This window comes from Poecile atricapillus, chromosome 2, assembly GCF_030490865.1.
Source record: "Poecile atricapillus isolate bPoeAtr1 chromosome 2, bPoeAtr1.hap1, whole genome shotgun sequence".
Lineage (NCBI taxonomy): Eukaryota > Metazoa > Chordata > Aves > Passeriformes > Paridae > Poecile > Poecile atricapillus.
The window spans coordinates 149727843-149755397 of NC_081250.1; the positions used below are offsets into that span (position 1 = coordinate 149727843).

Below are 27555 nucleotides of genomic sequence, written 5' to 3' on the forward strand. Positions count from 1 at the left end.
TTCCAAACTGCAAGCATACAGGGATGGGGGTAAAGGGTCTCCTGTTACCTTCATCTATTCCATAGCTTTCTGCAGTGCAATTAAGAGAAAAATCAAATGCTTACTTAGATAGAGCTTCTTAAAATCAAAACAGGACAAACATTATTCAACATTAAAAAAAAAAAAGAAGAAATATATGATGCAATTTAAAGTTTACATTAGCAGAAGTCACAGGCCCGATCTTGTGATCTGACTCAGTCCTTTGGGAGCTGAACACTTGAGACCCCTTCAATCCAGCAAAGCACTTACTGAATTTCCCTCCACAGCCCATCTCATGGGTTTTGCATTGAAGCCATATTCAAGTGCTCAGCACATCCAGGGCTAGGCCCAGAAGTAATTACTTCCGTAAGAATTTAAATAAAAAGGTTGGAGTGGGGGAGAAATAAATTACACAAAGTTAATCTGTTAACAAAAATAAAGGATATAATTTATCACAGTATGTTTTGATGCTGAAATTATGTTAATAGAATGCGTAGTGACTTAACTGCAAGTCATTAAGAATGCTCAGTTTATTTCTGGAAAACATATATTCTTGCTTTTCAAATACTGATGTTCAAATATATATATATATGTTTTGCAAAACATATATTCTTGCTTTTCAAAGATTTTCCACAGCCGTGGAAATAATGCTGTGAACACTGAAGTGACCATGAAACATTCTGCCCCATGGTGAGCTCAGAAATCTACGCAAGCTCATGGTCCTTCAGCAGAATGTGGCCCCAGCTCAGCACCATCCTCCCCTTTCACACTGACCAAACCTGATGTTTTTGGCAGGATTCTGCACCAATGGATTGTCTGCTTCCAGAGAAATCCTTGGTTGCCCAAATGCAACTGGAATTTCTCAGATGCAGCTTTAAAAATCAGAATATTGGACTTTCACATTAAATGAACTGGCCTTGACAGTTTAGGATTATACCATAATTCAAACAGCCTGTAACACAAAATCTTTGTGGTGGCTACAGCACCACTGTTTTTATTTCAAAGATGAAGACTCAGCAGAACTTTGAATTTTTATTTTTGTTCCTGCAGTCTTTCATCTTTAACAAAATTGCATGTGGTACAGTTGAGTGTTCCTCTCTCATGGAACTGCTGAACAGCACGTCTGTCACAGAGCAAGGTGAGATACAGAGAGACAGCAATCCACACTGTTTGCTCTCATCACAGAGATCTTATCCAATCTTTGTTATGTTCAGCATCACAATTAAAAAAAAAAAAAATCTGCATTTTGAGGCAAAAAAAAAGAATTTCACTGTGAAATCACAGATAGCAGGAAACCAGAATGTTTTCTTTGCACATTTATTAAATAAGGCTGAAATATTTCAGTCCCTGCTACACCAAGGAAGCTCTTGGATAGGAAAGTTCCCAAATTAACCATGGCACTTACTTGAGGGCATTGTGTAAGTGTCTTCTTCATCTATAATCTCTGCATAGTCATCAGTCTCTGCAAAGGGAGGAATTGAAGAGTTTCGGGAAAAGCAAATGAAAATAATTCTCCAGAACAACATCTCCAATTGATACGTCCCAAACCCCAAGTTCAGCATTGCCAGGTCACATTTAATACAGCATGACTAAAACTTGCTCATGCATAATTCATGGTATGATAATGACCTCAGTGCCATTTGCATTACATCACATAGATGCACTCAACAAAGAAGAAAAGATTCATTTGTATTCAAAAAAGTTCCAGTTTTGCAATTGGGACCTATCTAAACTGTTGATTTAAAATCTTTTTAACACCAAATTCCACTGCAGTAAAGAGAAAAAAGCATGAATGGGTTAAATTGCTTTACCTTCAATAAAGTGTGAGTAGGAATTTGCTATTTTTTATGTCAAACAGGCAGAACACCAGTGGTGTTCCAGGGCAGCTTCCCCTACTGTCACAGTGTGGCCAGGTGAGTTATTTACCACAGAATCTTCTAGAGCACAAAGACCTTTTTAAGCCACACTCTCTTCTCCATTTTTCTTACAATTTCCTTTTTTAGTGGAAGTTCACCACTACTTTTGCTGCAAGACTCAAGATTTCAAGGACAGGTTTTGGAAACAACTTCCCAAAATGTTCAGGAAATTAACAGTGCACTTCTTCCTCTATTTAAAACTTGCAACTTTTACATCATCTGTTCTCAAAATGGTTTAAATGGTGTCAAGTCATATCAGAAAGTCCTTCCCTTGCCCAAAAGAATTTCCAGTGTGTGCAGGTCATCTCCTAAAGGCACGATCAATTCCTCCAGTCCACAAAAGTGAGTTCATTTTTTTATTTCAAGGCTGTCAAATTCTTCTCACCAATTTTAAACACAAAGAGAGGTTCTCAAAACGGAATAACTTCCAAACCCATTGTGCAGTTTTGTGATTGATGTCACACACTGGAAAACCTCTGGAAGTCATGATTTCCTCCCCGTTTTCCCCCATCTGCCCTGGAGCACATGGATACATTCCTACAGCTCCCTGGCATCATTTCTAGAGCAATGGCTTGGACTGGGACAAAGTCACTGTGAGTGGGAAGAAGGATGGGATGGTCCCTCAGCTCAACCCAGCCCTGAAACCAGAGCAAGGCTCATCAATATTACACACACAGATAAGCAGGAGGCTCAGTTTTCAGGCAAACTGAATATTCAATTATTAGGAAACTACAGGTTGACTATAACCTTTGAAGTTCAACACATTTCAGGAAGTAGTTTTATGATCACTACTTAAATAAAATTAAAGCTGGTTTTTTTTTCTTTTGAACTCCTGTAGGAATACGCCAGGTGGTGTAAAAGCAGAACTGGAAAATTTAATGTAATATTAAATTTTGCTAGGCAATTTCTATTTGGGACATAGCAAAATACAGTCACCTAATGAAAATGCAATAAATTATAAAGACAGTGCACAATTCTGAACAGGCAGAACACTCCAGAAGCCCTTATCTCTTTCTTGGTATTTTATTTTCTTCCCTACATGATAAACTAATATTTTTGTAAGAATACGCCTCAGTTTGATTTAAAAAATAAGCTTTAAAAAAAAAAATCCCCAACATGATGGAGATAAATCACTCTGTTTCCTTCTAATATTGTGATAGGATTTTGTTGAAAATACCAGAAAATTCTTTATTTATGTTAGAAAATGTATTGGATGAAAAATCTTGTAAAGGCACTTGAGAAAATTTTTTAAAGTTTGGAAACCAAACTGGTGCAACTTAAAAGACCCCAAACACTTGTCACACTAGTTTACAGAATAGTGCTTTCAGAATGTGATCAATGGCAGGGCTTGTTCATCTCTGTATTTGAAATTAATGAGTTAATTCATACTAAAAGCATTCTTAGAACAGCACAGAGCACTTTACATGGTTTTGATACATTGCCCGAAACCATCATGAAACCAGAAGTGTCTTCATAATCAATCCAAATAAATTAAATGTATGCAATTAACTACACAAACATTTCTTGTTCCACATTTAACACTCTGGAGAGGAATATATATAAAAAATAATTCCTATGTATGTCTGGCATTGTTTCTGGGCATTAGAGGAAAATTCAGTCAAGGCATCAACACTGATAGGCTCAAAGTGGTCTGGAACAAAGAGAACTGATCTCCCTCACAGAGGGGCTTGATCCCAGTGTTAATCATAGACTGAGACTGTTACCAAATCTCCCAGACCTGTGTCTGCTGAGACACTTCAGAACCAACATGGAGCCTAAAGCAAACCTGAGCTGGGCAGGGCACTCCAGGCTGCTCCACAAAGGAGGATGTGTTACAGCACTCTCAAGAGCTGAACACACTCAGTGATTCCAGATGTCCCTGGTAAGTCTAGAAAAACTCAAATTTAATAACAGGGCTCTCATGCTGCCCTCCTGCACTTTCTAAACCCAGCACCATCACTTGTTATGACACTTGGACATGGCAAAATTAACAATTTCCTTTCAGGAAAGGGAAGTGTTGGTCACACACGTGAATGAGCCAATTTGAGCTTTACTAAATCTGAATGCATTTATTAAACCGTAGGGAGAAGCATCCCAGGGTATTAAATCCATAATAGCTAATCCATGACCTTAGGCCTGCATTTGAACTTCCCTTTTTCATAATTTTTCCCATTTATCAGAGCCTGTAATTTATAAAGGAAGTTAAGTTCCAATAAAAAGCTATGTAGGGGTAGTATCTGAAATATAATTTTAAAATTTACAACAGAAAAAATGTCCTTTTGATGTTTAAGAAAAGAAAGAAAATTGTGTGGTATTATCTTTAGCTTATATCTAAAGGAAAGGAGATGAAAAGTTAATACACCCCCTTCACATTTTACTGAAAGGAAGGTCACAAAATGTGATCCAAATCTCCTCTTATTGCCTTCCTTTGCATATTGCTTTTATGCCCTTTTAGTACCTCCTACTAAGAAGAATAAAGCTACATACACTATCAGTAGCAGCAGTTTGATTCCTTCCCAACATCAGATGGAATCCTTTAGGAAAACAGCTAAAAATCTCTTTTAGAAAACCAAACCCTACCTTTTTTTCAGAGAAAAAGAGACTTTCAAAGTCTGCAGAAGTTAAATATTTTGTACTAAGTTTAAAAGTTTTTAAAAAGAAACCCCAAACATTAAAATTTGTGTTTAAAATTATTAGTTTAGCTGAAACCTGGTTAATATTCATGTATTCAACCTGCATTAATCTATCTTGTACAGCTTCTTTTAATGCAAGGAGCACTTTGATGCCTTTAAAGCATTACTCAGTAGACTCATTTCTCAGGTGTTACATCTGCTGATCTCACCCACTGACCAAATTAATGAGGATGTAACCATTTCAATCAAACTGGACACCTGCAAACCTCTAAACCTTCTTTGCATCATGCCACAAGTCTCATTGCAAACACATGCATCACCACATCCCTGTGTGTTCGAAATAGAATTTTTCCTTTTCCAATTCCAGTTTAGCAGAAAGCATTAGTTGCACAGCCTGTAAAGTACAGTATTTATCAGCTAATACCCAAAGCAGACCACTTTTTAACACTAAAAGCTGCATAAAATGTATTACTGAAATGTGCATTAAGTGGCAGATGGAGATAAAGAGTTGCATACTGCACGTTAGTAACACACAGACTAGAAAACATATTACCGTCCCCACTAATTTCATCTGCAGATCCAGGTGGCATGCAAGGAGAGAGAAAAAAGAAGGGGAGAGAGAGAGGGACAGAGAAGAGGGAGGGGAAAATATACTATTAAATTCATGAGTAATCCAAAAGTATTCAGACTGTAGTTATCTTATATACCTGACTCAAGAGAAACCAGAAAAGCAGCAGAATTTAAGACTTCTCACCTAAAACCCAAGGGACAGAGATATGCTCTAAGAAGCTTTTATGATGAAACAGAGTTAATAACTTTCAAACACAAAGGTACACACAAATTAAATTTAGATCTGGAACTAGGTTTTTAAATGCATTGGTAAGAAAAGTCAATTTCTGGGTTTATTCAATACTTTAAAGCAGTTCTCCTACAGCCAGATGAGTTGGCTCAACTTGACTCTGCACATACACTGAGGACTTTGGATAAGCAGAGTTGGTGTTGACCCTTCCAGAAGAAATGCACTCCTGAGCAATTACCAAGACATGAGTGAGAAATAGAACCATCTAAGCTTTAATGACACAGAGCATTGTGCACTTGTAGAAGGCTGAAATTTGAACGAGTGGCAAAGAGAGCAACTCTACAGGGAAGATTTCAAACAAACACCAGATTCAACGTGTACTGCAGCAGCCCTACTGCACACCAAACCCCACAGCACAAGCTAAGGCAAATATTTTAGACAGTTTTTATAGGTAACAGGAAATTCTTCTTACCCCTAATAAAGCCAAACTGGTCTAGATCAGTGCTGGACCAGTATGCATCCAAAAGCATCGCTGTAGTCCGTGTCTAATTCAAAGTGTTCTCAGCAGATGCTTATTGTTGCTATTCTGTTTCATCTGTAAGCATGCCGTATCAGGGGTCCAAGAATGAAATCAAAATATATTTACAAAAAAAAAAGATGGCAGACAAGGGCTGCATAACTGTATAAATACAATAATTTAATATGTTGGTCATTTTAGCATATGATGCTCAAAAACACATTCCCCATAAAATCGGGGACCAGCAAGCTGGAGACACTGCATGAAAATCCAATTCAACAGGAGGAAAACATAACGAAATTATTCTTGGAACTCTGTTTACCTGAGGCTAAAGTAGTTTACAAACAGTAACTGAGTTAGTATATTCAGCTTTTGGGTTAATAAGGCAGCCTAGACAAAGAGCAGAGCAGTACCCTTGGGCGGCGACTCATGGGCACAGAAGACGAAAGGCAGAAAGCGTCTAGCTTTCTTTACTTTATGCTGACAGTGATTGACTCCTTTACAAAGAGGCAAGAAAAGGAAAGAGAAAAAAAAAACAGAAACAAATTATTTGGAAATAAAAGAAAAGAGACTGAAGAGAACATCTACAACGAACGAACATAAAAGTAAAGGTTTATATTACAATTCTGTATACCCAAATGAAAATACGAATGTCTCTGAAACTCTAAAGCATTTTTGGTATTTTCTTTCGAATTCCTTTCTACAGTAATTCAGTTTTTAGAAGTAAGACTAGAAACCATTAAGTCAATTATGCCAGCTATGTATACCATTCATTCACAACACAAATAACATTGTCTATCCCAGAAATGCAAACTGCTTTTCCAAGTTTGCCATCTAAGTTCTTTCAGACTTGTGTGACAGCTATATTCCAGCTTAAGTGGCAGTCACCAGACTTAAAACATTTATGTATTGTCTCTCTGAATCCTTAGAACAACACTAAAGAAGTATTTCACATAGCAGGGTTACTCAGAGCAAGGGAAAACACCGTTTCCCTACCTCCTGAAATACAGCATTGACAGATTTTATGATCTCAAATCTTCCACCAGAGTCTTATTCCCAGTGCAGACCTGCCTTGCCAAGGGCTATTCCAGATCTGCAAGGACCTGTGGGTGAACAGCCCATGGCACCCTCACTGTCCCCTTTCCCAGTCACCCCACTGCATTTTTTAGCAAAGTGCTTATTGGGAGTGCTTATCAGGATGAGGGAAATCTTGGAGTAGGAAAAAATACAAAGAAGCCAGAGAAAGAAGGACACAAGATGACACTCGGCACCCGAGGATACCTGCTCCTTTTATTTCTCTTGTTACCTGTTCACTCCTCTCTGCTTTCTCCTTTTTCCCCTCTCTCTAAGGAAATGTGAGAAGTGGTTTAGAAAGCCAGTTACATGAAAAACCTGCTTCTTGCTGCTGGTAGCTCTTCACAGCCAAAACTCAGGAGTGAGGTTCAGCCACCTGGAGTTACACAGGCTTGGGGTGCAGGTGTTAAAAGAGAAGCCCAGTCCCACAACAGCAGCTACTGGGACAGTGAACCAGTCAGTGGTGGGAGGAGTGCAGGAAGGGTAGAAAAGGAGAACTACATTTTAATAGAAGTAACTTCTGCAATCAACAGAAACTATCATCATAAAACCTGCTGGGTGACTGAGCAAATAGGAATCATTAATCTAGTGGGAAAATACACATATGAGAAAGACAGAACATTCATCAGATTCAATGCTAAAAACTAAAAAGAGATGCAAGGAGAGGGCAAAATTCTTGACTAAGTCAATGAAGCAGTATTTCAATTTGTCTTTGTTTAAGACAATTTAAAGGGGAACACTCTTGAGTTCTCCCCCTTGATACTCCCAAGGGACTTCTCTTCCTAATATCACATGGCACAATTTTCATCACTGTCATTCTAGCACAAACCTCAGGTAACACTAATAAAAAGATTCAGACACATACAATGAAAGAAAAGGAAAAAACACTGCAGCTGGTTTAAGTGACTACTGAATAGGTGTTGACATGAGAATGAGGGAACCCAACACTCTGTACTGAAACAGAAGAACAGGTATAGAGTCACTGCAGGCAATGTAAGCCAGCTAAAAGGGAAGAGATGCTTCAACTCCTGACCTGCCTGCTCAGGCTACAGAGCTAATTTAAGCCTGAAGTGCTGAAATGCAGCTCCCCCTCACCCTGATAGGTGGCTGGCAGAAGCTGCTGAAACCTGACCAAACCTATTTCAAGTAAAGGGTACATGGCAAAGGTAAAGGTGTTTTTAATTCCTCATGTGCATGCCCTGATACTCTGTGACGTGATGGTCCAACTCTTCCCTTGCATTTCAAACTCTGCCTTTATGACCTGCTGTCTACAGTTTGTTCAACTGTCCTGCCACACTAAATGGAAGATGCTTTGTCTTAAACCTACCACATCTGCAAGTCTAGCTACAAAAGGAAGTTGATTCTAATGAGTTGATTTTACATTTTAAAAAATAGAACTTTTAAAACTTTCCCAGGAATTTAGAGAATACCTTAATGAAATTAATACAACTTAGAAGGATTTCCAGCACTTCACAGCAGCTTCCAGCCAGGATATCACTAATGCTCAAGAATGCTGCTGAAAACTGCACAAAACTTCTTTATTTATTTGATTTCTCTACTCAGTATTCAATAAAATTATTGTGAAAAAAAAAAAAAAGGCAAAAATGAGGAAAAGAAATCACCTGCTTTGCAATAACTATGTTAGAAAAAAAGAGAGCAGGCTTTTACTGCCCTTTTTTGCAGGACAGTTACTACTGAAGCTCCTTTTATGAGCAGATAGCAAATACTGGAAGGCTGAACCTGACAGTATCCCATTCTACCTAGATTGTACATTCTTGAAGCAGTTTGAGCAAAAACCCTGGAAAAAAAAACCTGTAAAAGGAATAAATCTATTGATTTTTGAGATTCTGGACTCAAATGAATACTATAGGGTTGGCACATCAAATATGTTTCTACATAAACAACAAACCCCCAAACCTGCATGGAATATTTCTCCTGTCATACCACACAGTTTCGGTTTGCACATCAGAAGTGTCTGCTCAAATCCAATGAGGGGCTCACAAAGGAGGAGCACAGGAGAGTAAAAACTCCTTTACCAGCACCACAGGCTGATGGAATCAATGCAGGAACTTCCTGGACACTGATACGGAAGAAATCTCTTTACACTATCACCACAATTCATTCTGGTCTTTTGATACATGAAAATAAGCTTTTTAGTCAGTTAGGCTAAAATAGGAAAAGATAACAGCACCAGTCTATTCAACTGTGATGGGAATCTGAAACACTGCAATTTATTAGCATTAATGTCATTTTCAACTATATTATCTTATTAATCAGTGAAATAGCTGGGTGAGTTAAGAAGCAACTCCCTCCCTCCATGAACCTGGAGACTAATGATTTGCTCAAGGTTTGTAAAATTAATCTGCAGTAAACTTTAAGCTTGAATGTCTCCCAGTGCTGTGACCATATGGCAGAGCTAAAGCTCTAACAAAGTCTTTATATTCCTCAAATTACTTAATAATCACTTAATTTGAATTTATAACTATGTAATTTATGGCAAGACTTTTTCTTTTCAGAGGTGAGCTGTGGAGTAAAACACAGCTGAGCTGTGACACAGTCTGAAGTGCTCAATATACAATTTTTCATCTAAAAATCTAAAAATTCACTTACACTTCTCAGCTTTGTCTTTTTGGAGTGTCTTGACAAAATGTATGTTAAAAAACTGTCAACTTTTCAACCTCAAGCAAAGGCCACCTTTTCCCCCACCAACTAACTCAAAAGGAGCTACGAAATACAAGTCCTACACAAGAAACTCTTTCAGACCTGGGCACAGGGCAGACCTTCATGTGGAGTACAGCAATCATGACACAGAGCCTGCACTGTGCTCTGCAAGCAGAAGTGTTTCAATAAAATTGAGTTTGTCTTTCCATTCTGCTCACAACTTTTCCTCAACCCAGGCCAGAGAGGTCCTTTCACATGCCAATATCTCCTTCATTCAGAGCACTTTGAAGTGGTGTAATACTGACATCAGGTGAAAAGATCTATTATTTTTTTCCTCTCCTGTTTGTTGTGTTTTCACATTTGGCTTCTGCTCCAAAGGAAACCTCCTGAAAGTCTCTTTTAGTCACAAACTATACCATAGAGGGTTTTTTCCTTCATGTTAAAATCTCATTTAAATCAGGCTTAACTCCTTCAAAACAGGGTTTTTTTCCCAATTCAAACTGAAATTTCAGCTGAATGGCATGACTAAACTGGCAGCTAGCTCCCTCAAACAGGATCTACTCCTAAGCAGCATCTTAGAGAAGAACTCCCATTTCACTGCCATGATCAGGAGTTAACCACAGTGATTAAAGTCTAACAGTGTTACGTTAAAAATTTGTGATTTTAAAGCAGAACCTGGAAACTTGCTGAGAATCCCCTCCTTCAGGATACTAAAATCCTTCAGCGCCTAAAGAGATATTTGCTCCAAGAGATCAGATCCTCCATGGGGCATGTTACTGAATATATCTCAACCATGGGATAGAGAGGCAATGGCACAACCAGAACTATTAGGAACACCCGCCATCATTTCATGATGCACTTAGAGCTGCACCCCTTCGAGTTTAAAATGCTGCTTGTGTTCTTGACAGCAGCTGCACCAGCTGAGGAACAGGATAACAAACCAGTTTCTCTTTAATATACTTATTTCCCTCTTAAAGGTTTGTGTCCTGGGGTTTGCCACTCAGGTGCTTTGAGCACTTGACTTTATCAGCTGAGACAGGGACTGTATTTTAATTTCCGTCACCAAATAAGCTCATTCTAAAGCTGCAAAACCAGCATCTGATTTAAGCAAGACCAACCCTGTGGGACATCCTAAAATCCTCCTCAGACACATCCCTTGTGCTGGCTACTGCAGGACAACTCATCTCTCCCTTCCTGTCATCTTCCCACTCACAGCTCCCTCCCCACAAAAACATCATTTTACAACATTTCACAACAGTACCTGAATATCCAAATGTCAGGAGGGACTGCTTGGAATCACAGGAACCTTCAGGTTGAAAAAGACCCTTAAGACCATCGAGTCCAACCATTAACCCAGCACTGCCAAGACTTGTTCAATACTCTGCCTGTTCAGTGCTCACTGAAACACATGAACCTGAAATGTCATATTCTGTGGCACTGCATGGAAAGTAGCATTTGAGCTAGGATTAAAAAAATTCATGAATTCTCCAGGGCAAAGGAGGCACAGATACTAGCCAAGGGATGCAAAAGCATATTTCTTCTTCCTAGTCATATTTACACAAGCAAGAAAGGGACAGAAGAAACCAAAGAACTCTGTGTCAGAAGGAATTTATGTAAAAAGAGAGCAAGCAGCTACTGCTGTATTGATTTCATTTTATGAAAAACTTTCTGTAATATGTAACTGACCAAGTAGGTTATTATTTTTTGGAAATATGTGTATCTGGAAATATAAGATCACCTTACCAAGGCTAATGTTTGCTATTTAAAAACAAACTGCTGGCCAAAGTAAGTTCCTTTAGACTACAGCAAAGCATTTTAATAAGGTGTCTCCAAGCCAAACAGTGGAAATATAGTCAATAAAATTAGAGTTAACTGGTGTGTTGCCTCTTACACATTTGATATACTATTTGCACAGAGCAAGTAATTTAGCTTTACCATCTCCTGAGTGTACACTCTTGTTTAAGTACAAAGAACTCTTTTTTAATGCAGATACAAAGGGAGAAGGAGGTAAAAGCTGCTATTACCTACTAGCTAAAACACTCATTGTTTCTGGTGAATCACAGCAACTTCAGCCAAAACATCAGATGACTACCAAAGAAATCTAAAATCCAACTAATTTAATTTAGCTTATTCATAATTGTTTACAATCTTACATAAATGTGTTGAGGCATAAAATTGCTATGCTTTTTAAAAGGAGGGGAATTTGGCAGGCATCTTAGCTACAAATACAGTGTCCAGTTGTCCACTGCAAGGAACAGAATTTGAGGAATCAAGGCAGACAACACAAGCAGAAACAGAAGCAGCAAGAGATGAAAACTGGTTCAGTGACACACAGACTCTCAGATCCAGAAATTTGCTGCTCTGGATTCCTGAAATCAACTTCATCCCTCACTAGTTTGAAAAGGCCTTTTTTTTAGAAGAGAAAAAAATATCAGAAGTATTTACAAACCTTCCGTCTTTGTGTGTTTTGGAATATTGGAGCACTTAGGAAAGACTACGTTTTCACTTCACTAGACCAGAAATATTCCAAGGTATGTTAATAAGTCTTTCAAAAAGACAAGGTGTCTTTCATTAACAGGTTCCTTTTTAAACCTGCAAAGCTTCAGACAAATACTTGAACTTTCAAAGCACCAAATCACGTTTCACACTGGGTTTGAATATTGCTGGTTTATCCCATTTTTGGTGGTGAACTCACTGTGAAATATCCCTTTCGAACTAAGAGTGTTAATACCATTAATATATCTGACTTCTTAATTTTTTTGCTAAATCTCTGTTCCAGATTTTTGCTATTTATCTTTAGCATCAGGAGAGGTCTAAACAAAGGGAGCAGTGTCAGTGAAATCAAACAGCAGAGTTAATTTATGATTTAAACCATCAAAGGCATGGAGCAGTTACAGATGTCACTGAGCCACAAAAGCTCATCTTATCTGAAACCTTTGGCTCTGAGCCACTGCAGTGTCAGCAGAGAAAAGCTCCTGTTCTGCACCCCACAGCAGCACCCCCTCAGCTGGCTCTGCCCTGGCTGCTGTCAGGCTCTGCTGACCTGGGACTGAGCTGAGCTAAGCATCGTGTACAGCTGGTGCCTCCCTTGTCCCACACTGATGGATGAGTTCACCAGGAGTGACACTTCTCCACATCTACATCAAGTATCTCTTCACTTATAATAAACTGATTCCTTTGGGGATTCAAGAGATTCTTACAGAAAGCAGCTTCTTCCATGTGGGCTCATCTCAGCAATCTGCCTCTGGTTTAAATTTAATATAATGACATACTCAGTGCATTTCAAATAACTTTGGGGGAAAATAACACCACAACAAAAAAAGTATTTATGTGTTCTGTGTCATTATATTACAAGAACAAACCCTTGAGACTGAATATTAAATCCATTGGCTTAAACCATTTCAGCATTATGTCAGCATTTCCAGTGGTTTGTAACATGGTGTAAAAACAAGCACCAAGCACAATAATTTTATTGTGGAAATATATAAAACATTCCTACAATACAAGAATAATACCTAACTGGTGTTGGTATTGGCAAGAATGAGGATGGTATCTTCTGGTTTAATTTTATTGCACTGCTCACAGGAGCCAGCTTTGCAGCTCAGTGTCCCTGACATTCACCTGAACAACCAGCTCACCTCCAGCACTGTTACTTCTGTGGTGCTACAGCAAAGCTTTCATTTCCCCCTCATCCACCTGCATGTGACACCTCAGTGCCAGAGCTGGGGGTTACAACTAATTTCCTACACTAATTTCAGAATGCTACTTTAAAAAATAAGTATTTGTGCCTGAAACACCAAAGAACTTCAGCAGAAGACACTTAAATTTGGAAAGTCAGAGTGACAGCAAGAAAGGATCATGAAGTCAGCATTTCTTATTGTTTTTATGATTAAAAGTATTATTGGCATTCTCAGAAAAACTGAAGGAGTGAAAATTTGAGGCCTCTTCTTCCTGAAGATTAGCCTATTTGAGAGTGAGCAAAATAATTTAAAAGCACAGCACTAATCACACTTCAGAAATTTCAACTTTTTTAACAGCTAAAATGAGCCACACAGGTAAGAATCAAAAGAGAACATGCTGAGCATGCTTCATGCTTATCTACCTGATCTACCATGCTTGCTTGCCAGGCACTAAAGGAAGAGGAGCTGCTATTTGACTCTGAGAGGCCACAGTAACTGCTGCAGCTACATTACCCCACTGCAGCTTTATTCTCATTTTAACTCAGATCCTCTCACCTATTTTCTTGCAGTGTGTTTATTTGTGCTTCACATGCCAAACAGTAAATCTCAAACATCTTTTAGATGTGGACAGGGAAAGGAATCTGAGAAGTAGGAAAATAATCAAATGTCTATGTAGCATTCCTCATTGTATAAAATACATTAGGTTTTTGAGTATTTGCCACTGAGCGCTCACATAAAGTTAATGTGGGACTGAAGCCTCCCTCTAAGACATGGGTGGGAAATCCACTGAGTCACAGTATTGGTTCCTCAAGTTTGTGACCAAGTACCAGAAACCTATTTGAACAGATCATAATATAAATACATTTTTGCATTAAAATCTCCTTAATAAATACTATGTATTCTGATTTAGAAATACATTTTCTACTAAGACACCACTAAGAATCAATTTTTCAAAATTATTGAAGATTCTGTAACAGGAACATATTCTCTCTGAAGCATAAAAACTTTAAAAACTCCATGTTAACTTAGAGAATTACTGAAAGCCTATAAAGAACAGAAACAACATGTATTACCTCACATACCCATCCTTCAATTAACTTGTCATTTTCAATAGCAAAAATTAAATGCTTTTATCTAAACAGCTACAGAAAAACAGCTATTAAGTTTCTCCTTTCTGTAAAGCAATGATTAATATCTAATTGCCTACTTTCCCTTTTCAAAGCTGCTCCCTCACAATTAACACATACTCAGGTAATTTCAGTTCTAGCCGACAATATTCTACTTCATCAAAAAGTTAAGTGGAAATTCTGACAAGCAGCCTGGCTTTGAAGTAACTGCACAGATGTGGCTGTTGCATAAAAGTTTCTCTTTAGAAACTGCTCTACGAAGGCAGAGCAGCTCCAGTTTGGGGCAGTCAGTAGCTCTGGAGCAGCCGTGAGTGGAAAAGCTGCCTGCACGTCTGCAGCTCCAGAAATAAACTCAGGTCCTGGGTTTGGATGAGCCTTACCTGACACAGAGACTGTGTGAGACCTCACTCCTTGCTTCTCATTGTTGGCCAGCCTGGAAAACAGAAGTTGGAAGCGCTGAATGCTGTACATTCTTCACAAACACTGGGAACTCATCCCAACAGGCACCTACTGTAATTGGCAGGGCTGAGCCACCTCCCCAGGCACAGGATGAGCAGGGGGAGAGAAGGCAGAGAGGAATCTACCACTTCATCCCATCTGGGGGAGCGAGAGTGGGTCTGCATTAGCACAAGGATTCACAGAAACCTGGTGAATTTGAAGGAAAACACAAAACCTAAACTGTGCATGCTTTTAAGATGTGTGTAACCTGACTGTGCTTACACTGCATGATCTGTGGGAAATGGAGTATGAATTGAGTTTCTGTCTGTAAAAAGACTTATCCTGTACTATTATGAATTAACATGTCAAACATAGAAAACCAATTGCATTTAAATGCAGTTATTTATAAATGTTCAGTTATGCATATATTATAAAGTGACCATGTATAAATGTATTGCTCCTTATATATGTTTATTATGTATATATTATGTATATGTTATGTTACATATAAATGTTCATGAGGATCAGAAATTCTAACAAACTCTCAACTTTTCATCACTTACATATATAACCACAATTTTAATGGTCAAGAGAGCACTGCACTTCATGCCTTCAGAAATCAGGAATTTCAGCTGGCAAAGGCAAATCTTCCCAGATGCAAGATGCTGCTGGCTGGCAGTTTTGTGTATTTGATAAAAGCTCTGTTGCCAGACTTGGAACACATGTGGTTCCCCTGTTAAACAGACTCAAGTGTATAAACTTAGTTTTGGTAAACTGCCTCAAAAATGAAAAGCTCTGCCTTCAAACCTTATTTTACTCCAGAAATCCTTACAAATAAAAAAAGGGTTATGCTTTATGTAATTAAAATGTTACTCTGTGTTTCTCATTTATGTCTATTTGAGTAAAAAGAATTTTTCCTGTTCTGTGAGTGCACACTAAATTTATTGATTTTACTGCTTCCAGCCTCAGCTTTTATTCCCTGAATTTTAACTTCTCTCTTTCTACAGCATGAGAAAGCTGCCTGGTAGTGAGGGCTGCAGCAGAACCTGTGTGTAATCACCAATTCAGGAACAAATGGTATTCCATGCTCCATTCAGTAGTTAAGAAAGTAACAGAAATAGTTCTGGACTCCTTCCAGAAATAAAGGAAAAACCAGAATGAGGTGACTGGGTCAAAGCAGGCACAGCCTGTGTCCAAAATAAAAAGGAGGAGGTAAAACACCATCAACCACTCAGTGTCATCGGGTATTTCAGCAGTTACCTCGTGCTACAGGACAGAGGTGGCACTGCCTGACACAGCTCAAGGAGAACACTGCTGATGTGTGACTGAACTGGGTCTGGGTGTGGCCACTGAGAACAGTCACATTACAAAAAAAAGAGAAAAAAAAACAACCAAAAAGTGTCTTGCTTTAAAGACTGAAGTTTAGGAGGCCACAACAAGGAACTGCCCATGGAGAGATGAAACAACCATGACAACTTCCAGAGAGGATGGAGATCCAGCCACTGACACCAGGGGAGCAGAGAATCATCAGGAAGAATTAAAGGCTTGCCCACATTAGAGACCACCAACTACAACAACATAAGGAATAGTCTAAATCACAGCAAAATCAGAGATTTATTATTTACCTTAAAGTTTGGGAAGAAGAAAAAAGCAGAGAGGTATCTTAGCACACTTTGTAAGGATTACTAGATGCAGATAACTTGTGTCAGGGCATCTTTATTAAAAGTATCACCATAAAACCAACCAGGGGGAAAAAATGCATTTCTGCCTGACACAGGATTGGTGTTTTCTAAGTATCCACAATTATTACTGGAGAATAGTTTTTCTATATTTAAAACAATAAAGAGATATTTACTATGCAATATTAATATTTAATTTAATAACTGCTATTCCTTATTGCACTGAACCTAAATCCCAACTTCAACTGGCCCCATTAAGGAAGTTTTATTAAGAAAAGGTGATGTGAGAGATTTATGATGGCAGCAAAATGTGTGTTTTCTGTATTTCACATAATCCAAAAAAGGGGAAAGGAAAAAGATGACCACAGACTGACTCACAGATTGAAACCACAACTCAAAAATTGTTCAGCATCACTCCTATAATTAAATTTACTCATCGATTCAAAAGAAATACCCTGAATCCCAGTCAAGTATTTTCCAAAACATCCTGCTTTTGTTATTGTCAAATATGATGGATGCATTATGCAAAGATTTTACTTCTGATATCTTTGTAGTTTAATATTACTGTGAGCTTTTTATGCCCTATCTGCTATTCGTCCTGGAATCCAAAAGCAACAATAAAAATGGGCACATGCAAGAAGTTCCTAAAGCATCACTATTTTTCAAAACATTTTTTAATATATAAGGAAAGAAAGCACAAAACTTACTTTGGTATTGATGGTAAAGCTCTTTCACCTTCTGTGTAAACAAGAAGAAAACAGGATTACAGCTTTTGCAAGTTTTCAAATAACCTCTCTCAAAGTGAAATATAGACATGCCTGAAACAATAATCATCACAATCTCTCAGGGAAACTGAGGTGACTCAAAAGAATGTTACATACATATATAAAGAGCAGCATATCAACAACTTCTACCCACTCATACAGACCTTTAGGCAAACTCTCATCTGAGGAAACAACGTACACAGAATATAAAAGCTCTTTTTTATTCTTAACAAATAACTCCAATAAATCACTTGCAGAAGGTGTGACACTATCTCATCTCTCTGGTAAGAAATGCTTTTCTTCTATCTCCAAGATGTCCTATGTGCTAACACATAAATAAAACAATTGAATCCAGCTTGGATTTTCAAGTAAGACAACTGAAATAAATCATTAAAGTACATATTATCATATTGATTTCACACTGCCTCGAGACTATACAATAATAATGTCTTGTGCCAGAGAGTGTCAGCTTTTTGTACGCTATATTCAAACCTTGCCAGTCTTTCTTTGAAAATGGTAATGTATATAAGAGCTTGAATGTACATATTCAAGGGTTTTTTTTTTCCTGTTGGATTTGATAAAACCCTTGGTATTCCTGGGGGGGTTACTAATCCTTTAGCAAAACACCTTTTCAGTAGATTAGAGTATGCAGGGAAGGAGAGAAGCTGGTTATTAATAAGTGCTTCACTCTCTAAATCAATGTAGCTCTGATAAAGTGACTTGAGAGAATGGCAACACTTGCAGAAAATGGTGTCCCATACACTATTTTAACAAAATCATGTAAATTCACATTTGTTTTTCTCCCATGTTAAAATTTCCAGGAATTATAGGTGTAAACAACAGTCTCACATTTGTGTATTAAGGGCCTGAGCAGATGCCTGGTACCCAAAAGCCACACTCAACATGGCAAAATACACTATTTTGGTTTTGTTTTTTTTTGCTGCTAGGTAGAAAAGCATAGTTTGTCTCAACAACATCAGTCTGTTTTGATCTGTCTGATGGAGGGGGTGGAAAAGGAAGTTGGAGAAGAAAAACCAGAAGCTGCAATTTTGAAGCCCTGGAGCAGCTCACCAAGGTGACAAGAGCAAGCACCTGAAACTGGGGGTCAGAGCAAGGACAGTAAGATTATGTAAGCAGGTGGGAGATAAAGGAACTGTGATATGTTAGGGGAAATTATATCTTTTGGGAAGGAAACAAAAGGCAAGGATCCTCAGAGATGGTGTGGAGTAACAAGTATGAGACCAATGGTGTGGAGGTGCAGCCTGGCAGTGAAAGACCGAGGAACAGGTATCCAAAAAAAGAGAATGTAATGGGAATGAGAGGTTCAACCTGGACGAAACTGAGCAAAACCCAGTTTCAATCCAAGCTTGAAAGAACAGGCACAAGAGTCCTGTGCAGGCCTCCCCAGGGCCATAAAGAACACTCAAAAGAACCTTCATTTTTACATGACACCTACAGCTGTCAGCATTAGTTATGAAATCATCCTGGGCTCTGGTTTACACCAGTTGATGCTGCTACTGCTGGTTGTTCCAATGCTGCTCTTACACTTGGCAATGGATTTAACGCTTAGATGGTGCTGATTAATCACATATGTTACTAGTGGAACATAGAGTATTCCTCTGTGTTAAAAGAACTCCACTAAACTGCATAGTTAACCTTATCATTCTGTATTTTTAAATCAAGGTAATGGATGCACAATTAATAAGCAGCTATTCAAAATAATTCTCCTTGCTCTTTAATATGTAGCTCCATTGCATGTTAACTGCACACTATTCAAACTGCATTCTAAAGATGGAATTTTAATTTCCCCTAGGGCTTTTTTTTTTGTCGAGTATCATATTTGGGGACTCAGAAAGATCAGTGAATGATTTCATTATACTTGATGGGAATGATTTCATAACACTTGCAGGGCCACAATGCTTTGTATGTTCAAGGTACTGAGCTCAGATGAGATCTGACTGTTTTTTCCTCCTAAAAAAGTGAGAAATACCACAGGTGGCAACTGCTGGTGTGTGCTGAAGTCAAATACTACCTATCAAAGAGGATCTAAAGGAGATAAAAAGAGAACCTGACTTTCCACTGTAGTATTAAATTTCCTTAAAGAAGAGAATCTCATTCTTTTCCTGCAAGCCTCTGTTCCACGTTTTCAACAGCTTCCTATCTATCAGTGCAAAGTGCAAAGCAAGGGTGGCAACAAAACATAAAAATTCATAACAAAACAAAATCTTGATTCCACTGTAATAGCAAATCCTTTCTTGGCCCTTTGTGGGATAAGGAGAATGTGAATAGAAGTCTTACACAGTAAATTGAGTAGTAGTATGATGTAGTCAATCGGTTTGAAGAAGAAGAAAAGAAGTGAAGCAAAGGTGAAGGAATTGAAGGGAAAGTGAAGGAAAGGTGAGAAGAACTGAAAACTGTGAGGAAAAGATGGGGATAGACAGAGAAAAGCAGAGACTCTGACCCAAGTTAAATGAGTATTTGCTTCCAGATCCACTGGGAAATCAAGCAACATATCAGTCCACCAGAACCAAAACTGTTTTATCTGATCATCCCCCTTTTCACTATCCCCTGCTGAATTCCTCAGGATATAACTGGCTTTGTGCTCATTTGCATCAGAACAAGATATCTGGAGCCTCATCCTCTGGGCTGATGGGGCTGGGAGGTGTGGGAAGGCAGGCTCAGCCCTGGGAAGAAGGAAGGTCCACCCAGAACTGCCCGGATGCCACAGCCTGGTGCCTGCAGGGACAGGCTACAGGGACATCCTGCTTGTGTGCTGGAGACATGTGTCAAGTGCAGGGATGTAAATGGACAGGGGAAGCTGGAAAAGCAAGTAGATGTTAAAAAAAAAAAAAAAATCAAAAAACACAAAAAAGTATTCAGGCTTAAAAAAACTCATACACTACTAAGTAGTACCAGAGGTGCACAGGGGTTGTAGTACTAGGGAGCTGGAAACAGATGATTTTTAAAGGTATCAGCAAACCTGAACTATTCTGGGGTTCTTCCATGATTCTATGCCTACTCTACCACTGGATATAATTAAAGAAAAAAATTATCTGCATGGAACTCTTGATCTTGCAGATGCCTACATGGTCCCTGGATACAAACTGCTCACTTCAGGCATTAGTACCCAAACTGGTGCTCATCCTTTTACAATTTATATCCCAAACAAAATACCAAATATTCATTAGTACCCCTGCAGGTCTGATGTCAAAGTGTCTTACTAATAGCATCCCAGTTAAGGCATATGTTGTTTTTCACAAGTTGAAACTCACAACTTTTTTGCTCAATTCTATATTTTTTTAAAGAAATGGGATATGCATGGCTGTACTGGGGTTTCCACTGGACTGCCCAGGTGTTTCCACGCTGAGCAGAGTTCCATGTTGGACACAGCAGAACCCAGGCAGCTCCAGTGGTCCCAGCCAGGCTGGGGGTGCCAGGGGAAATGTAAATTGTCCTCACCTGTCTGAAATTACTGTGAAAGCAAAATCAGTGAGGGGCCAAACTAAGGAGGTAACAGTATCCTAAGAATGGGAACACATGTCAGCATTCCATTAAAATTAAAATGATGCCCAGGGTAAACTCAGGTGAAAAGAAAAAGGACTTAAGTGGAGAACTTCACAAACTATTTAGATTTTGTATTTTTGAACAGTTCTCTGGGCAGCTTGTTCCAATGCCTAACCACCCTTTTGGGGAAGAAATTCTCCCAATATCCACTTTAAACCGTCTCTGGAGCAACTCAGGGCTGTTTGCTCATGTCCTGGGAGAAGAGACCAACCCTCATCTGGCTACAACCTTCTTTCAAGTGGTTGTAGAAAACTGTAAAAATCTCATAACCTAAAAGCTGATAATCAGTTCAACTTTTTAAGAATTTTTTCATTTGTGCTCTTGGACTGTAAAAGGTAAGTGTGATAATGGAAACACAGATATTAAGTGTAACATTTCCAGATTAGTCTAAAGGGACCTGTCTCAAAATATTTATGAAAAATAAAACACACTGAATGGAAAAATGCCAAATGCTGTCCACATCTTAAAACATTACCAAGTGCTCTCCCCAAATTAAGAGGAACTGGATCATGAATGGATACCACGACACATATCACAAAATCAGGCTCTGTTAGTAATCAAGAAGGACAATTTATGAAGAGACTTGAAATAAACATAAATTTACAACAAAGACAGGATGGGAAAGCTCAAAAGGGGGATAATAAAACACATCCCTGAGATCAAGAGTTGCTCCATGATTTGTTTCTGACGTGTCTTACACAATCAAAGCTCACTGTGGGAGGGATCTGGGAAGGCAGATCATGATGGGGACAGCTCTCCTATGAAATGTTTAATGAATATGTTGGATATTGCTATGAACTTCAAAGAAAGAAATCTCAGACAAAAGAAAGCCGGAATTTATTGTAACTACAGGGGCTCTCTTCATGTATGCATAAAGAGGAGTGTTCCCAAAGTGTTACCTGATGTTCCTGTTCAATCACTGCTCATTTGCTCCATGTTAAAATTCTGTGTTATAAGAATAGCACACAAATAAAACACCCTGCATTTTACAAGCATTGATTTATCCTGCATTCACACCGATCAGAAACCTCAGTGCAGGGCACAGGAAAACCAGAGATACTACCCCTCAGAGAGCTCAGTCACCTAGAAGATCTAGTAGCTGCTGCTAAGAAAGTCAGGTCAGAACAAGACAGGAATTAGAAAGAAAAACTGCAAATAGAACAGGTCAATTTTGATGGGCACCACCACCAGTGTGGAAGTGGCAAGAACTGGACAAAGCCCAGATGTGACCCTAAAGGAAAAGTGGAGACAGAGTCAGAGTTAACCATTAACTCAGGGAAGAGGTCATCTGTAGACATGAAAAAGTTTTACAAGATCAACTGTGGCTACAACAGTTCAGGCTGGAAAACAGCCAATCCACTGGCATTAGAAGGAAAGTTTTGGGGGTGAATAATAAGGATTATAGCAAACCCCAAACAATGATTTCTCAGAAAAGAAGAGGCACAAAAGACCTCCACTCATGGGCACACACTAGTCTACAGACATGGAAATCTTGGGTTGTGATGCCTGTTTTAGATGCTAGCTTATCCTTTTAGTGTCTGATTTTTGGAGCCAATGGTTCATCCCTGTGTTGTGCACCAGGTTGGCTTGGAGACTGAGTTTGTGTTGAGGGAAGATTTTAATTTGTGTGGAGATAAGGCTGCACAATTCACACAGGTTCTAACAAAGTTGTTTGTGCTGGAGCTAAATGTCACTCACATACTAAGGGTCAGAAATAACAAAAAACCATGCAAATTAAAGAATAACAATTACCATGTGTTGTCAAAACATCTAACACCCTAAGATCACATTGCTTTATTACTGAATGACCAAGTTTAAGTTTGGGAGTTTTTTGAGCCACACACAGGTAGGATTTTATAGATGGACCTGGAAAAGACCTTAATTATGTTAACAGCATCACCCCAGGGAAAACCTGTGGCAGAGAAAAGCAAGAACGTGGCTAAAAGAGACTCAGTTTCACATTGGAGAGATGCTGGGATCATTTGTGTACTTTCCTGTATTACAAACATGGAAGAAGGAAATAGTTTACTGTTTCGGAAAGCAGGAAAGTTGGATGAATTTCCATGGGTAAAGATGAGAATAAGATGAAATAAGAAAATTTCATTCTTAAGCAGCTTTGCTTGCATGTTTTTCAATAATTAGAGCCGTCTGAAACTGGGAAAAAATTCTAATTAAATTTAATTAAATTCTCTCTAAAATGAGGTGTACCTGCAACCTCGTTTCAGTGTTTGCAGCTTTGCGAGATGCTACAAAAAACAAGCGACAGACACTGTAAAATATTTCTCTGCTTTAGTTCTATTTTACAAGAGAAACTCATGAGACCTCTCAAGGTTTCTATTTTTTAAATTGAGACATTTGAGTATCTAGGAGAAAGGCATTAACTAAAACATTATCACCAGTCAGAACCTTATCCAAATGCATCCTAACCAACCTCACTGAATTTCCATCTGTATACTGGAAATCATGTTGTAAGATAACACATCATTATTAGGAGTGCTTTTAATTCACTTTCTGCTAGTTAACTTTGGCTTTAGTGTAAAGCAGTGATTTCTTACATCAGTCTTAATTATTAGCCATTAAGCAATTTTTGATGCAGTGACAATTTTACCATCGGTGTTTCTCACGACTCCTCCCTGAAAGAAAAGAGCCTCCAAGTGAGGGATTTTCTGCTACCTTGTGTCTTGTGTTCAAATGCAAAATAACCTCTGAGCAGTTCTGAGATGGAGGTGTCCTTACCTTTCTGAGGCCTGATGATGAAGGACTGCGTGGCCCCGTTCACCAGCCGGCAGTAGCCGTCGATCAGGTCAGCCATGTTCTCTGCAATGGTTAAGGATGGTGCTGTCACTGTCAGAGGCTACAGAAGGGAAAAAAAACAAGGCACCAACAAAGAGGAATTATTGTAGATGCAAACACTGAGTGGAACAGCTGTGTCATTGCATCAGAACTTTACACACGCCTGCAAAGTGTAAACAGAAGATTGTGGGTGAGCAGGGAACCAGAGAGAGATTCTTGCTTTAACTTTTGTGCAGCAAATTTCAAACAGGAGGTTCAGAAAGCACAGCTGGTAAAACCTTCCACCTAAATGTAGAGTTAATTGGGGCTTATGAAGTGTAAACCACTGTTGAATACAACTGCTATGACTTTCAGGGTTATAATTAAGACAATTCTGAAGAAGTTGCTTACTCCTTAAAGCTCTCACAGGTGGTATCTTTTTTTCCCCACTCTCTGCAGGAATTTATTCTTTGCCTAAAAACAACCCTTCCCAATTTCAAAGAAGATTTAAAAAAAATAAAATATGTATCGTGGAAAGAGATGAGAGACATACAGACAAGCTATTAATGTCAACACCACCAATATTTATCATCCTCTGCACAGATCTGCCTCTCTCCCTCAATCCTGTTCTACCACTGTTTTCTGGTGCACTGGATCAAGGAAAAGATTTGATTTCACTTCTAGCGCTGCTTCTATGTAATATGAGAGAATGAATTTTTCTTCTTTCACATTTCCCCTTTATAGAAGAGTGGAATTGCTGTTTCCTCTCTAGGACGCAGTACATATGCACAGGCTGCTATTAAATTGCATTGAAGAGCTACTGGTTTTATATTAAGCTGCTTCTATGAATATCAAAGTCTACAAGCACCAGATGCAAAACATAAAACATGTAATGAACTTTAAATCGATTTTAAAAAACCAAACCCAGAACAAAAGTCCAATATAGAGAATATCCACATTAAGAGTGTGCTACACCCTGCTCCTTGCAAGGAAAAACAAAGTAGCAAGTTTATCACCATATACAATATAAATAACATACCTCAGGTGCACCTGCTATCTTGAGTTGCAACATCCCTTTTCTGTCCTTGTCTTCACTGTTTGAATACTGAATGGTTTGCACTTGATTGAAATCTGCTAGATGGGTTGGCTGCAGAAAGGCAACACAAAAAAAATGAGGAAAAACAAAAATCTAAATTACAGCAAAATAGCCTGCCTTTATCCCTGAGGTTGCAAAAGCACAGGTAGACTTTGATCCTCAAACTACATGTGCAGAAATCTGTTCTCTGTTTCTTTCTAGAGTTTCATTACCCCTCATAACACACACAAATATCCAGTTTCTGGAAAAAGAATCCAGCTCCACTGTGCCCACAGAGGTCACTGTTGAGTAGCGCCAGGCGCACACCGAAGTGGGAGCAACCTCTTGGATGTCAACAGAGGAAACTCAACAGGAAAAAAACACATGGAAGCCAACGCTGACACATTCCCAAACATCCCTCCAGAATGCTGGAAAAGGTATGTTCTTAGCTGTGCACTGCTGATTTCCCCATCTCTTCAGTGCTTTTGAATTCATTTCAATAGAAAGCTGAACATGGGCTCAGCTTAAGTCGGGATTGTAAAATTCCCAAACATTTTGCTGAAGGATCTGCCTGGACAGAGCTCCTCTGCACCATGGGGGTGCACATTAAATACTGAAATACAACTGGAATCAAGTAAGGAAAAGGCTGTGAAGGGTATAAAGAAAATAAATAAGCACAAATGCCTGCACAAATGTGCTCACCAACTGGTTAAATGAGCCCTGCATTTACACATTCCTAAGAAAGAGAACAACTCAGAATAATTCACATATTTCATTGGTAAAAGGTACCCACCAATGTTTCAAATTCTGCAAGTGAGCACTTCACTGGGTAAAAAAGCCAACAAATTCAGTGCTAAAGCTGACCCTATCTCTGTACCTAACACCAGTGCCTTTCCTCCGATCCCAAACCACAAATTAGTATCTGACTAAGAGCTGAGAGCTCTGCTGAGGTCAGACTGGTCACTCTCCTTTCTGTGATATCCAGTTCACAACAGGTCATGGTCGTTAACACAGTGACTGAGAAAAAAAACCACAAAACAGAAGCAGACTTACATTTGCACCCTTGTCTGTCAGGTAACTGATTCCTTCTTCTGGGCCAATTGCCAGTTCCACTGAAATAATCCAGCTTGACTTGGGAGTCAAAGGAGAAAGGGCAGAATTTCAGTAGTAAGACATGGCCTTGCTATAGAACACTATCATCCAATGCCGTAATTACAGGTTTTAGTAATTAATATCCAGAAGCTTTTCAACTCATCAAACAAAATTATATTAAAATCGAGTAATTCTGTAACTGGCAAAACCCCTCATGACTCATTTCCTGGGGATCTCTGCTACGCAAAACTGCACTTCCATGTGTTTTATCTTAGGTCTACAAGAGAACTATGGATTTCCTGTATTTCCTCTTCTCATGAACATTGATATTCAAGTTCTAATTTCTGCTGGAGTCTCCCATTTTCCCAAACCTTCCAGACTTGGGGCACTTCCTCAAAATTTGTTTGAAATAGGTACAGATTAGCAGGTATTAGATGAAAAATTACTAAAAGAAGTTGAGAAGTTTCATTTCTTTGTGGAAACAGCTGAAAAAGTGCCTGACTTTCACAAACAAAGCACCTATAAAAATATTTTATTTTACATACAATTCTTACCCCAACTAATGAATGATGTTTTTTTTTTAAACAGTCAGTGGAGAAATTTCTAAATAAAATCAATAAATACGATTTGTTGCTAAAGAAATCCAATTGTCTCTACATAAGAACAGGAGTCAAGCAAAAACTTATTTCATAACCAAGCAAAAACAATTGGACTTAAAACTCTAGAATGTATTCTGGTGACTGTGACATTCCTCTACTTACACCGAGAGCACACTTGAAGCATTCCTTGTCAAATCTGTACACTGGAGAGAGAATCTCAAAGAACTTCAAAATACTTTCTTCTCTATTGAGGTTGGCAAACTGTCGAAACGTTTGTTGGATTAATTTCCGAAGTGTTTTGGCCTGTGTATTAAAACATTTGGAGAATTATTTTAAATCTATTAGCTGAGGGACATTTTAAGAGTTTTGGTCACTCACTAGCACTAAGGGTCTTTATCTATGAAATGCAGACAATTCTCAAGGAATAAAAAAAGCTTCAAAATGTAAGCAGTAGTTCTGCCTTTTAACTTCTGCTTAGCATCAACATCATTTCTGCTGAATTACAGAGAGGATATCTAACAACATTTTGAATAAGTTATAATAAAAAAACACATGTTAACTTCTTTCAGGAATACTTGTTCTAAGTTCCTCATTTCTCTCAATTTCTGAACTGTGTCCCAATACAAAAAACAAAACAAAACAATTTATACCTCCATATGAGATTTTAAACCTAAATCACCATTCTCTCTCTTACCTGGCAATAACAAGCCAGCTGTAGCTGTATCTTAATCTCTGCATACAATAACTTAGACTATCCATAATAAAGTGGATTATTTCATTCTGATAATAAGCAAAAAAACCCAAAAACTTCAATATTAAAAGATGTAATTTAAATAGTAGACTGAATGTAAAAAGTAAATCAAACTATATTAACTATGGTATCTAGCACTTTATTACTGTTTTCAGGGTACACATAACCACTTAGAGCAGCACAGAGGCTAGCTAAACTAATACTTCAAAAAACATGAATTATCTGCCTGTACATAATGTATAGCCCCTGAAAGACAGACACTCATATGAAAATAAAAACTGCCTGAGAAGCAGTATCTCTAAGATGCCCCCAATCTGAACAAGCCATCAAGAACTGTGAATAAAAACATCTGTCTAAAGTGACTGAATAGTCTTAAAAACCACATTTCTAATACAT

General features: G+C 38.4%; 1 protein-coding gene across 13 annotated transcripts in view; it reads right to left on the bottom strand.

The window, feature by feature from the left end:
* The window catches only part of PTK2 (protein tyrosine kinase 2), a 191027-nt gene that overhangs the window by 39948 nt on the left and 123524 nt on the right, over positions 1–27555 (bottom strand). For 7 of the 13 annotated variants that reach the window (XM_058833329.1, XM_058833324.1, XM_058833327.1 and 4 more), the window contains 10 exons: positions 26571–26711; positions 25771–25848; positions 24682–24789; positions 23607–23724; positions 17250–17280; positions 14806–14858; positions 6297–6380; positions 5121–5138; positions 1424–1480; positions 49–69 (listed from right to left, as the gene is read on the bottom strand). In XM_058833329.1, coding sequence (XP_058689312.1) covers positions 49–69; positions 1424–1480; positions 5121–5138; positions 6297–6380; positions 14806–14858; positions 17250–17280; positions 23607–23724; positions 24682–24789; positions 25771–25848; positions 26571–26711 — 709 coding nt within the window. The remainder of the gene's footprint in view (positions 1–48; positions 70–1423; positions 1481–5120; positions 5139–6296; positions 6381–14805; positions 14859–17249; positions 17281–23606; positions 23725–24681; positions 24790–25770; positions 25849–26570; positions 26712–27555) is intronic. The other 6 variants (XM_058833322.1, XM_058833323.1, XM_058833318.1 and 3 more) reach the window with 5 other exon arrangements.